Source organism: Protomyctophum bolini, assembly GCF_963924005.1.
Source record: "Protomyctophum bolini genome assembly, chromosome: 12".
In the NCBI taxonomy this organism is placed as follows: Eukaryota; Metazoa; Chordata; class Actinopteri; order Myctophiformes; family Myctophidae; genus Protomyctophum; species Protomyctophum bolini.
The window spans coordinates 25,504,262-25,517,864 of NC_137873.1; the positions used below are offsets into that span (position 1 = coordinate 25,504,262).

The following is a 13,603-nucleotide window of genomic DNA, read 5'->3' on the forward strand; positions in this document are numbered from 1 at the left end:
GATCTTTTCACTCTGATGGTTACAGAATCAAATCAAGGGTCAATTTGTTTCCTTTTGAACACTCTTGAGTTACACAAACCATACTGTATATACTGTAGGGGATCTTTTGGTTTCATTTGTACACGCATTACAGAACCAAAAGGTCCCATTTGGCTCTTTTTGTACAGTCTTGATTTAATACAGAACCTTACCATAATGGTCCATTTGGTTCCATTTGTTTCAGAACCTTAAGGGTCCATTTCGTTCCATTTGTTACAGAACCATACAGGTTAATTTGGTTCCATTTGTAAACTCTGAGTTCAATTATCTTTAAGGATTTTAGTGTGAACTGGAGTTAACATTCCTGCTGAAGAAAACCTGCAAAATACTAGAGGACTAATGGGGTTTTACAGGCCCCATGATGCAGCATAATGTTGACAAAACCAACCATGGCACAAAGTTAAAAGTAGAAATGGGGCGCCGGGCAGGCATAAGAAAACAACTTGAAATTGGCCAGTGAGATTTGCTTTGACACAAGGAAATTGATAGTGTTTCAAGTAAATCATAATAATGTATAGTACCATACCAATATTCTAGTGTTCCACTGGTTCAGAAACCAGTGATTAATGTTAAATACTGTATCATTAAAATGATCCCTGGCTATACACTCGTATGCCTAAAACACCTTAAACATTTTAAATATCATAGAAATAGTTAATCTTTCACTCAATCGCAATTTGCCCATGTGTGGTCCGTCCAGTCCTATGGATTGTGCTAATAAAATGTATTTCAAATATTGTTTGATGCTCATATTACCTTAGGAAGACGGTATTAAGTTTTTATTAGCGCATGCATTCCTTAAATTCCATAGTGTATGACCTAATTTTAGTTATAGAGGGAAATTAAGAAGGTACCGAAGTCTTATAGCCAGGGATCATTTGAACAAATATTAGACTAAATCTCAGACTAAATAGGAGCATAATATTGTTGTGGGTGGTGTTTGAGGATTGTTCAAAAAATACTAGTGGTCCAATGGTCCAGAGATCAAATAAAGATTGAGAACCACTGATCTGGGATACACATTGTAGTGACTTTATCACAGGATTCTTACTGCATGTTTTCATTATTCCACATCAACCAGCATTTATGTACAGAATAAAAGTTATGTTACTGACATATAGTACATGCATAGATTAGATTTAGTGTTAATATAATGTCATCCAAGACCAATGGCCTCCTCGGTCCCAGCCTTACTCATCTGCGAAGAGAAAAGCCTGGTCACAACCTAAGGCAGAGACGCTATCGGCGGAAGTGTCTGTCTGGAACTGTATTTCTGAAATGTATTTCCCCCGGATACGATATTATTCTTATCAATCACAACACTTGGCCTATCAGAACACGTCTTATTACGAAAAATGTTCGTCGACGAAAAAATTTCGTCAACGAACATTTTGCGTCGACGAACATTTTTCGTCGACGAACATTTTGCGTCGACGAACATTTTGCGTCGACGAACATTTTGCGTCGACGAACGCTAATCAGATGTCTTGTCTTATTGACAGGCCTATCAGAACACTGGTACATCGTACATGTCTTGTCTTATTACGAAAAACGTAGACATGTACCAGTGTTCTGATAGGCCTGTCAATAAGACAAGAAATCTGATAGGCCCGTCACTAAGACAAGACATATTCTTCAGTGTGGTAAAACCTCACAATGTCCACTATATAGCAGGATCTCACAGCTGTTACGAACTGACTATCTTAAAGTGTCCCTAGGCTCTCTTAGTGACTTGCTATTCCAAATGACCTCTTCGCTCAGGCCTCTCTGCATGTGAACTCCTATAGGCGGAAGTGTTCTGTGTACAATTATGAGATATGTTGAGAGGCATAAGCTATCAAAATATACATCACTTGCTAAAAACGTGTATTATGTGAACATTGTATGTATTTTTGTTTGGGTAACATATTGTATTTGTATGGTGTGTGTGTGTGTGTGTGTGTGTGTGTGTGTGTGGGGTGCACTGGTGCCTTGTCTTTTATTGCTCAGTTCATTATGACCTGTAAAGGCATGCAGGTGCAGGTTCTATGTGATTAGTGTTGAGCAGCATTGAGTGCACCTGGGTGAGCTAAGCTCAGGCAGAACCAACAGAGATTCAGAGGTGAAAGGAGCTCTTCTTACGTTAAACAAGAGTGTCCTTTAAACTTAAGAATATAAGATAAAGATAACCTAACTCTCCTAAAATAATCTGCAGAAGGCACACACGCTAGCCTACAGTGCCTTCGGAAAGTATTCACACCCCTTCACTTTTACCACATTTTTACCACACGTTTTGTTACAGCCTCATTTCAAAAGGATTAAATTCGTTTTTTCCTCATCAATCTACACACAATACTCAATTAGGGTAAATGTCATGGAGGCAGGAGCTACTGTAACTGGGTGTTTTCGTAATCAATGCATACTGATTTGGCTGCTGACTATAGTCTTGCTCAGACAGTTCTCAACCGGTGGGCCGGGGCCCTCTGGTGGGGTGTTAAGGTATTGAAAGTTGGCCCCCCAAATTTGTAATTGTATTAATTAGTTTAGATTAGTGATTCTTTGGTATTTTTGTACATTTTAGGCTGAACTGGTGACGGACGGGACTCTGGTCAGCAGGGCAGCCACTGTTCTTTTTCCTTCATTTTATTTTAGTAGTTGTTGCCTCGCTTCTTGTATTCAGCTTTTGAGTATTCATTTTACCTCCACGTTGATGACCGTTGCTTACCCCTTCCCCACTTCTAGTGTGTAGTATTTTAAATAGTGTGTACTTTAACCAGAATGTACATTTACATTTTGTGTGTGCCATGTGTGCAACAAATGTTGAAGTTTCTTACCAGTTTGCAGTGTTATTTATCCTATTCTCTTAACAGCTTGCATTGATATATAGCCTATAGTCTCTTAGCAGTGTGCAGTGTTATTTTTCCTGAAGTCTCATTATCCCTGTGGTCAATGAATGTTGATACAGATAAGCAGACATCCTGGATTAAGAATTAGGAAAGATACACAAGGTGGCATGCCAAACCAAGCGTGACAACCCTGCAGGAAAATTGATAGTGAACGGTGCAAATGTCACGTAGGCTACAATTAACCAGTCACAAATCCAAGATTATGATGGATGATCATGAAATCATGAAATGACACAAACTATTGTTCAAATAGAAAGTATACTACTGTAAGTAGTACCAGTAAGACGCGCAAACGCGGGAAGCGAACGCAGTTCGTACATATTTGGGTTTTTTTAAGATTTATTTTTTTAAGTTAAGTTATTTTTAAGTTAAGTTTTTAACTTAGCCATAACCATATAAGGAGTCCCCAAAGCAGCTATACGTATTATGGAGTGTGTTGCATGAATCACAAACGAATCACTCAGCTCCATATATGGGCACAAAGGGGGGACACACGGACAGACACACACACACACACACACACACACACACAGACGGACATGATCTGCTAGGTCTCATAGTAAGTGCTCACTGCATTCGCAACTAATGTCACGAAGAGTAGAGAGAGACCATGGTCCGCACTGGGCCACGGCGGGTGGGTCTGCCTCAGTCGGCCTGAAGGCCAGGGGCGCAAGGTCAAAAGGAGCAGTACAGTGTGGGGAGAGGCATCTCCCAAGTCTGCGTTTTTCAAGAGATGGGAAAAGAGATGTCTATCTTTAAGCAGGCTATGGGATTGGCAGGAAAGCTATAAATAAGCCAAGACAGTAGCTTAAGCAGAATTTGTAAAAAGAAATAAAGAAAAATGGAACAATGGCAGGAAAAACAAGTGCACTTTAGGGCAGATTCCCACTGAGTCTTTGATTGATTGATTGAAATCTTTATTAACAGTTTGCAGAATTACAGTACATTTCAAGCACAAACTCAATACAAAGACTGTTAACTGTGAGTGGACGACCCAATTAAGCCTTACACTTGTTTACAACAGGGTCCACATTGTTCAATTCATCAAAACATTTAGAGACAAACAAATAGACACTTCTATGTAGTTAAAGAACAGAACAGGAATTCATCATATAGGAAGCGAAAAGGGAAAAAAAAGTATATATACAGTGAGGGGAACAGGGGGATAAAAGAAAAGAAAACGAAAGACAGAGTGTAGGGCGCCTGCACACAACACCATGCGTTGATGCCATGTGTGCATATGTGCAGGCACCCAACACCACGTCCATACAAAAACATAGTACAATCCATAGTACAAAGACAGAGTGTAGGGCGCCTGCACACAACACCATGCGTTGATGCCATGTGTGCATATGTGCAGGCACCCAACACCACGTCCATACAAAAACATAGTACAATCCAGATACAAATTCAGCTTTTACAGAGGCCAGTTTCGAATTGCAGCCATCCGTAGGTGCCCTTTGAGAGCAGTTTTGAAGGAGCCAAGGGATTCACATGTCTTAATGACTGTTGGTAGGGCGTTCCACATTTTGGTCGCATAGGAGCGAAAAGAATTTAGTCCCTTGTTTGTGCCGAATCTGGGTTGTACATGGTTTGTTGCACTCCCTCTGGTGTTGTGGGTGTGGACTTCGTTTACATTAAGGAAGTATTTAGACAGGTACATGGGTATCTTGGTGGTGTATCTAATCTTGTGGACCAGACCCATTGCAAGATGCTGTACTCTGTCGTCGACCCTAAGCCATCCCAGCCTGTCAAAGTGGGCAGGGGTGAGGTGGGTTCGGGGGGTGAGGCCAAGTAGGAGCCTGACCAGTTTGTTTTGGGAGGTCTGGAGCCTTGTTTTAAGGGCCTTTGAGGTGCTGTGGTACCAGGAGGTGGATGCATAGTCAAAGAAACCTTGTACAAGGGCTCCTGTTAAGGTCTTCAAGGTGTTTTTGTCGACCAGTGAGGAGATCCTGTAGAGGAATCTTGTTCTTTGATTGACTTTTTTGATTACGTTGGTGGCCATCTTATCACCGGAAAGATTGGCCTCCAGGATGGAACCTAGGTAGGTAATTTGATCCTTCCGTGTGATAATATCATCACCAACTCTAACCAAGAAGCCATCTGCCTTTTTGAGATTACTATTTGATCCGAAGAGAATGGATTCAGTTTTTCCCAGGTGTAAGGATAGTTTGTTATCAGCGAGCCAGGTGCAGATTCTACCGAGTTCAGAGCTGAGGGTCTTTTCAACCTGCAGTTTGTTCCTGTCCGAGACCAGCAGTGCTGAGTCGTCTGCGAACAGGAACAAGTTGCAGTCACAAGCTGAAGTCATGTCGTTTACATATATTAGGAACAGTAAAGGCCCTAGTATGCTTCCTTGTGGGACGCCACAGCTCACTGGGAGGGGGGGGGACAGTGTTCCGTTCACTTCCACCATCTGTTCTCTCCCCTCCAGGTAGGATTGCATCCAGCTCACTGATGTGCTATCAAAACCAATAGCTTTAAGCTTGTTAACCAGTATGGAGTGGTTCACGGTGTCAAAAGCCTTTTGGAGGTCCAGCATGACCATGCCGCAGTATTTTCCAGCATCCACCTCGTGTTTGATGTGGTCGCTCAAATAGAGAAGGCATGTGTCAGTGGAGTGGGATGTTCTGAAACCAGATTGGAACTCGTACAACAATTTATTAGTGGCAAGATACTTTTCAACCTGTTCATAGACTATTTTTTCCATCACTTTCGAGATGGAGCTTAGAATAGAAATAGGGCGGTAGTTGCCGGGTTCTAATTTGCTCCCTTTTTTGTACAGGGGGGTTACTTTGGCCAGTTTAAAATCTCTGGGGACCTGTCCTTGTTTGATGGAGAGGTTAACTATGTGGGTGATGACTGGAGCTATGGAAATGGCTGAGTCTCTGAGAAATTTGGAGGGAATATTGTCATGGCCAGTGGCCTTGTGGGGTTGGAGGGCACTCAGTTTCTTAAGTACCTCCTCAGTTGTTACCATTGTCATTTTAAAATCATCTTTACAAACACCTAGGTTTTTGTAGAAGCCTTTGATGTGCTCTACACCAAAACGCCCAGAGTGGGAGGGCAGTTTGTTAACCAGCATTGTTGCAATGTTTGTAAAGAAGATGTTCAAGTGATTGGCTACATCAATCTTGTCAGTGATGAGGGTGTTATTTGATTTGATGTTTATGTTAGTAAACCTGGTTTTAAGTTTCTGACCACAGCCTAGTTGGTTGTTTAGTAGCTTCCAGAGCTCCCGAGGATTGTTTTTGATTTCCTCGGCTTTATCATTGATAAAGTTACTTTTGGCTGATTTGGTCATGGCAATTACACCGTTTCTTAGCTTGTTACATTGGGTTTTAAGGATGCACAGTTTGGTTTGGAGATCACTGTCGAAGCGCTTAGCTAGCTTGGACTTGCATTTAAGAAGTTCAGAGCATTTGTTGTCTCTGGCTTTCATTGCAGTCAGTATGTCCGAATTCATCCATGGCTCCGAGCGGGTTTTGACCCTGATGGTTCTCAGAGGAGCCATGTTGTTTAGTACTGTTGTAAATTTGGTTTTAAAGCCAAGCCATGCTTCTTCGACTAGTGAGCTCCTGAGCACATCGGACCAATCTGTCCCCGAAACTGTTCCCGAATACGATTGCCTGGTCCCCGCTGGCCTTGATTCACATTGTTGTAGTAGTAGAGGAGACTGAAAAAACATGTACCTATTAGGCAGGGTGCTGGATCAAACAAGGTCACAAGTAAAGAAATGAAAAGAATTCACACACCATTTTCTGCTCCCAGAACTTTCTTTTACTTAAAGTGGTAACGTTTCGTGCTGCCTGGGGGGAACCCTGTGTACTCTCTGCTGCCCCATCTGGCGGAGTCAATTGGTGGGCGTGTCCAGACATTTATTGTATAGGTGAATAAGTTGAGGGAAAGGAATGGGGAAAGGGTAGGTGGGAGTCAGGGGTTCAGGGTTGGGATGTTACAGAAGAAAAGGGTCTGGGGAAAAGGGTGCGCGGTTCTTCCCATTATCTGTCACTTTATACTGGGGCAATACATTGCTGTAAATGTATGTGCACGTACTTCTCAAGCACCATTAGTGTGTGTGGACTCCACCGGTGTGTGTGTGTGTGTGTGTGTGTGTGTGTGTGTGTCCAACTCCAAGAATGTTACCATCAGTCTGCGTTAACCCAAATTTGTACATTCAAATTTGAATCTTATCTATTGCCTATATGCTTGTGACGTGCGTGTGATATGTGCGTGGGAGTGCATGTACGTGGGAGTGCATGAGTCTGGGAGAATGTATAGAATTGCATTAGAAGTCCTAATGAAAGATGCTTCCCTTCAGATTATGTGTATGTGCTTAACTGTGCTGTCTGTGTGTGTTTATGAGTGTGTGGGCGCCGTGCAGGTGCGTGCAAGTGATATGTAAATATCAGTGTAAATATCAGTGGTCTGTAAATTGATGCAGTCCAGCTGTGTTTGTGTGTGTGTGTGTGTGTGTGTGTGTGTGTGTGCGCGCCTATGAGAGATATCCATGGACAGGGTGCAAAACAACGAAGCCTTTTAATAAATATATTTATGTAAAACACTGCAGGCCTGTAAGAGGACAGAGTGTTTATTGTTTTAGAAGTAGTAAAAGAGCTTACTGTATACATACTGTACGAATATAAATAGACGATCCTCGCCATGCAGCTGACAATCACATGGGAAATGAGTAAAACGCTACAGTACGGATCCCGGGGTTATCACTTATCACATACGGGGTGGGGCTGTGCGAAAATGTAGCCAAGAAAATAAATAAACACAGGAAGAGGGCAGGATATCCAGTTCTATAAGTCCCCTCATGCAGTGGCCAGAAGTGAAGGTTGAAGGACAGCAAAGGCTGGGTTTTACTGCATCCAGTGCTGATAAAACAGGGGTAATTATATTTCTTGAACTTTCGTGACTGTTTATAGAAGACGTGTGAATGAAATATCTGAGGCTTAGGCATCAAAAGGAGTGAATAAATACATACATAAAAAAGGAAGCCAGTCTGTAAATGAAAGGAACATTACGAAGGACGTCGTGAAAACTTTGTGCACACCCAGCATAGAGCGGCTCAACAACCAGGCAGGGACATTAAAGGCTGCTTGAAGGTATTTATACACCACACTTTATTGCACTCTATAAAAGTAAAAGTAAGATGTTTTCATAATTTTAAAAGGTTTCTTTGGTCAATTTAAAAATAATTTAAACTAATTTGCATATTGATTTTAGATCATTTAACTTTTATTGGTATTCCAATCTCATTTCGTTCCGTTTAAGACATGCTGTACAAAGTGACAGCAATGTTTTTTTTATCATTTTAAAGGTTTGCAAACAGAATTTGCATAATGACTTTAGATCAATTAACTTAGTATTCCAAACTAATTTTGTTCAGTTTGAGACGTACATGACTATAGGCCTATGTACACTAGAAGTTCTACATTACTTAACATTTATGGAGAGACCAGAGTGGATGTTGCGTTGCTTTGCTTAGACTTAGAGAAACGGCAACAGTTATTCAGAATTAGTTATTTTGAAATGTGCTCTATCAATAAATTGGATTGTAGAGCTGGAATTCTCTTTTATTTGACAAAGCTATAATAACTGGACTGGATCTTCCTCATAAAATACCAAAAAGGAAAGTTTAATACCTCACAGTATTGCTATAAATTATGGTACCAGTCAGTGTGACAATGTGACAGTCTTGCCACAAGACATGAAATACCGTAATAACATGCAAATGTATTCAATTCTAATATTCAGCAAGTAATTACTAATACTATTCCTAATATGTGATTAGCATGTACTTTGGCTATATCTAACAGAAGTATAATAATGCCACAAGTCACTATATTATGAGCCTTTTACCTTTTCCCATTAAACCACGTATTTAAGCAGGTGCCCATGCTGTACGACGAAACATTCTCTACTGGAGATTATAACTATAATCATTAATCAGTAAATCAGAATCAGCTTGGTCCAAGTTAATATACAACTGAACTAGCCTAGGACCTATACTAGTCTATTTTAGAGGAGATTATTTGAAAAGCATTTACATTCCATGTATATACAAAATAAGCAAAGCAAATCTTTATGGAGAGACCAGAGTGGATTTTGGTTTGTTTAGTGAAACAGCAGCAGATATTTGTAATTCATAATTATTTTATTATTATTTTTGTCTAGTAGTAGAGGTTCTTCACAGATACCGCCCAGACACAGACCACATCAAACCAGGAAAATAAAAAACCACAGATTAACAAGGTATGGATGACTGTGGTTAACCAAGTGTTTGAATGGCAATTTGAATGTAGATTCAGATTTGAGAATGATAAAATGAAGTTTGTATATACATTCTGAACAATATCTTGTTCTCAATTGTAGACTGTTGTACTAAAAACCAAAAGACCTATCTTTATTTTTTATTGCTGTTAATTTGACTAAATCCAGAGCAGAAACAGTGAAGAGACCGAACAGAGGTGAAATCAGTTGTATTCCAAGAAATACAGCTGACACAGGTCTTCACAGATACAGACGTAGACCACACCAACAAAGCACAATTAAGTGAGTGGGCTGAAGAAAAAACACCCACAGATTTGTGATTAATCCAGCATTTCAAGTGCAATTTAAATATAGTTCCAGATTTGAGAATCATGAGATGAGGTTTATGTAGAGTTTTAACCCATGCTTCATGGGCCAATGTGGACTAACGCAAACAGTAGAGTTGTCATTATTGTAGCCTATCTGAAGACATTTGTCTTAATTTACATTAATAAATAGTACAATGAAAATGTGAACAATCTAAAAAGAAATGACAGTTACAATGAAATTAGCAATTTAACGCTGGAATTGACTCATCTAGCTCAAGTTCTTAAAAGAAAGCCCAATTTCAATATTTTTAAAAATATGTTTTTCATCGATCCAAATGGCTATAAATGTATTGGATTGCACTCTCTCTATTATGGTTATGTCTAGCCTACAGTTGGAAATTGGGCCAGATCACGTGATTTTCTAAATATTGGAATTGGATCGGGAGCAAAATAACGTGATCAGGGTATCCCTAACAGTTTGTATTCCCTGTCAATGACTTTTACGACTGTTTTCCCAATGGCGCTCATTGCCGAAGATGACTTTTTTGGTTTTTATTAAGTCAGTTTTAGATTGCTTATAGGCTCTGTCGCTAGGTAAAGCCTGCGTGTTACCTCAGATGTGGTCCGCCAATGAAATGATTCCCTCTCATCCACTGCCATGTTACCTGCAATCTTAAAACCATTTTTTCCTGAATCGTTTAAGATTGATGCGTTTGTCAGTATATCATTGTACATTTATCATTTCTGTAAATTTCAGAATGGGTTTTCACCTTATGGGACGAGATGTTGCCGTTTCTGTCAGGCATTTGGCTGAACTTACGGATAGACCAGAAACCCTGAAGCTGATTGAGGACGCCTCAACTTCCTGTGTAAAATGGGGAACTGTTTTACATGAACTAATGGCACAAGATTCAATCAAAAATCTGTATGTTAAGAAATTTGAAGTGTCAATGTTATCAGAGGTCTTTAAAGAAATTGAACAAGATTTAAGGAAAGGTAAAGCTGTCATATCCTCAATCAAGCTTCCAACTGGTACAATTACAGACCATGTCTTTTGCATCGAGTCCACAGATGGACGTAATGCACGTATTTTACATAGTTGGCAAGGTGTTCACTCTATCCGGGCTGAGAAAATCATGCCTATTGAAGAGATGATACAGCATCTGAAAGAATTGAGCACTTTCGACTTTGTTACTCAGAGAAAAGATCTAGTAAATGTAGTTCAACAACTTTTTGGAGCGGATAATGCAAAGAATCTGTCTGAAGCCAAACAGATACCAGTGAGACGACGCGTCTCTTTTGAGAATATAGTCAGTGGCAGAGCAAAACTAGGACTATTTGAGAGCAGAGTGAAACTGGCCAGTTTCCTAGATGAAATATCATACCGTTGTAGGAATTTTGGAATGATTAAATCGGGCACTGCCACCGGGGGCGCTCTGGGGTTTGTGTTGGGCGTAGGTGGCATACTGTTGTCTGGAGAGCGTGACTCCAAGGAAGTGTTGTTGGCTGGAACTAAGGCAGCATTAGGCGGAGCTGCAGGCGGAGGGGCTGGAGCAGCTGCTGCCAAGATGTTGAAACCAACCTTCTCTAGGATTGGTTCTTCAATAGTTCGTGCCAATATTGTGTCAGGAGTTGCATTTGCTGGCATTTTTGCAATTTGGGATGTAGTTGAATGGCGAATGCATAAAATCACTGAAGTACAGCTGCGGCAGCGTATGGCAGCAGGTTTAGCGGGAGCAGCAGGTGGTATTGGAGGTAGTGTAGCTGCTGGGGTAGCCTTAGGTCTTTGGGCAGGACCCGTCGGTGCAGCTGTAGGAGCACTCGTAGGAGGTCTTGCTGGGGGAATTGGAGGATCCTTTGCTGGCCAGGCAATTGATGAGGCAATATGGGATCAAAGTGAGGATTCAATTATGAACGGCTACGAATTCTTTGGATGGCATGATGTCCAGCGAAATACACGGCCAGTGAAAAGTGCAGTGCAGTGGCAGGAAGCATATGACAATCAGCTGAACAGCAAGCCATCCAATATGGAGGTGAGGGACTGGGATACAATCTGCAGGGGACAACTCATGGTGCTATTACCAGCAATGTATCCTGTATTCACCAAGGTCATGACAATAGCTGATTACCTACAGAAGAACAGAAGTAATGGGGTGTCTGCCATTGCAAAAATGATGTATCAATCAATACCTGAAGAGTAGGAAAGAAAGCACTTCGAACACTGCTAGTAGGATCTTAGATGCACATATATTATAGGCCTACAACCGACTGGACTGATGTTAGATGATCAGAATCTACTTACTAGAAGTGTCATGGATATTAGTCCATCAGTCAAGTTTATATTTTCAATAACACAATAAAATTGGTTACTAGTGACAACACATACTAAAACATTTGTCAAAAGGTAAATAGTACCAGTACTTTAACTATAGCCTGCATTAATGTTTTGTAATTGGATTACAGTAGGTTCATTCAGCAGATGTGATACTGACAGTATTATTGTGATTGTCTGGATATGCAGTGGTAACTTGTCTACCAGAGTGTATAGCTATAGGGCTCAGATATTTCATTTGATTGTCTTTCATAATGCTCCTGTCATGGAAGGGATTGTACTGTATGTATATCATACTTTAATGAATTATATGCCAAAATTAAGATAGAATATTGAGAAATATGTTTTTTTGCTTTTGTAACGTATAGTTCTTCAGAATATATGGTTAAAAAAGACAGACAAAAAAAGTATAGACATGGTTCTAGCAAAATTACTTGGATGGCTGGAAGATTGCTTTAGTTGTGATTTTGTGAACTACAAAAATCCTTCCTGTAATTTTAATGTCTGATTGATTTGATACAATGTTTATTCTGACATTCCGACATGGTTACCAATATGAAATAAAACATTAACTTCCACTTGGACATCTCTTTTGGACAAAAGCTCCCACCTGTCTTTATATACTGTAGGAAAATGTCCTGGTCTTTTTTCCACAGTAGCGGTTAATAAGCCTTTGTATGGATAGATTTATGGAGAGGCAATCTATTATGGCTTCAGTCATCTATGATATCAGTAATATGATGTCAGTCATCCCCATTCTCCATATTTGGACATATCAAGAGATATGTATTATACACAAACAAACTGAGATTTGTGGATAGTAGAAGATGACTTAATGATGTCATCACACAATGACATCACATCACATCATCATCATTCATCATCATCACAACCATGTGGAATATAAGTGCTTTGCATCCTGAATGCAGAATAGTAATGTATTTTTAGTGATGTAGTCCGGATTGCAGACGTAATGCCATAATGGAAAGAGTTTTATCGTCTGAATACTGATTTATCCAACTTGAAGTTCCCTTCAGCAATGGAAAGCACAACCAGACCAGGATCCGCATCACCAGGAGGGTTCAAGGCAGTTCTTAGGAATCTCTTTGGAGGTACTAGTGTTTTGCCTGAACATTCCAACATGACTGAGACTCTCCCACCTATTCCGAATCCTTATCTCGGTGTCCAGCTACAGAACACAGATGATGAGTATATCTGGAGTCCTACAATCTGGAGTCCTACAGAAGTAACAGAACCCACTCAACTCAACTCAACTCATCTGGCCACATTCAATATTGGAGGCGGCTACCTCACTGGAGGCATGTGTGGAACGTTAAACGGTCTCCGGGTGGGTCTGAAAGAGTCTAGAGACATGGCTTGGTCCAAACCTCGTAACGTACAGATTCTAAATATGGTAACGAGGCATGGTGCCTCGTGGGCCAACACGCTGGGCTCTGTTGCGTTGTTTTACAGCGTATTTGTTGTGGCGATAGAGAAGGCCAGGGGTGCTGAGCATGACACTAACAAAATGGCTGCTGGAACACTCGCCGGGATGCTGTTCAAATCAACAGGTGGCCTGCGCGGTGTTGCACGTGGAGGTCTGGTAGGTTTGGCCATGTCTGGTGCCTACACACTCTACAACAACTGGGAACACCTCGCCAGGTACCGGCCATCCCAAAGATAATGAACATGACATGGATAAAGACATTGGTCAAGACAAGAGTGTGAACTAGTTTTGAAGGAGGAAGTAAGACATGAGC

General features: G+C 40.7%; 2 protein-coding genes across 2 annotated transcripts; both read left to right on the forward strand.

Annotated features, from left to right (window-relative positions):
* The first annotated feature begins 7,770 nt into the window (after positions 1 to 7,770).
* On the forward strand, positions 7,771 to 12,297 carry LOC308325570 (uncharacterized protein). Its single transcript, XM_080778104.1, has 3 exons — positions 7,771 to 7,818; positions 9,108 to 9,185; positions 10,269 to 12,297. Exon 3 carries the CDS (start codon positions 10,270 to 10,272, stop codon positions 11,710 to 11,712), a length of 1,443 nt encoding a protein of 480 aa, XP_080634230.1. The 5' UTR covers positions 7,771 to 7,818; positions 9,108 to 9,185; position 10,269; the 3' UTR covers positions 11,713 to 12,297.
* Positions 12,298 to 12,882: 585 nt separating this feature from the next.
* Positions 12,883 to 13,527, forward strand: LOC308326172 (mitochondrial import inner membrane translocase subunit Tim23-like; the record flags this gene model as incomplete). The annotated part of the gene is made up of 1 exon (XM_080778978.1): positions 12,883 to 13,527. The coding sequence occupies one exon, from the start codon at positions 12,883 to 12,885 to the stop codon at positions 13,525 to 13,527; it is 645 nt and encodes a 214-aa protein (XP_080635104.1).
* Positions 13,528 to 13,603: the final 76 nt, after the last annotated feature.

Coding starts and splice junctions, on each gene's coding strand:
- LOC308325570 (XM_080778104.1), top strand. CDS start 10,270: ATGGGTTTTCACCTTATGGGACGAGATGTTGCCGTTTCTGTCAGGCAT.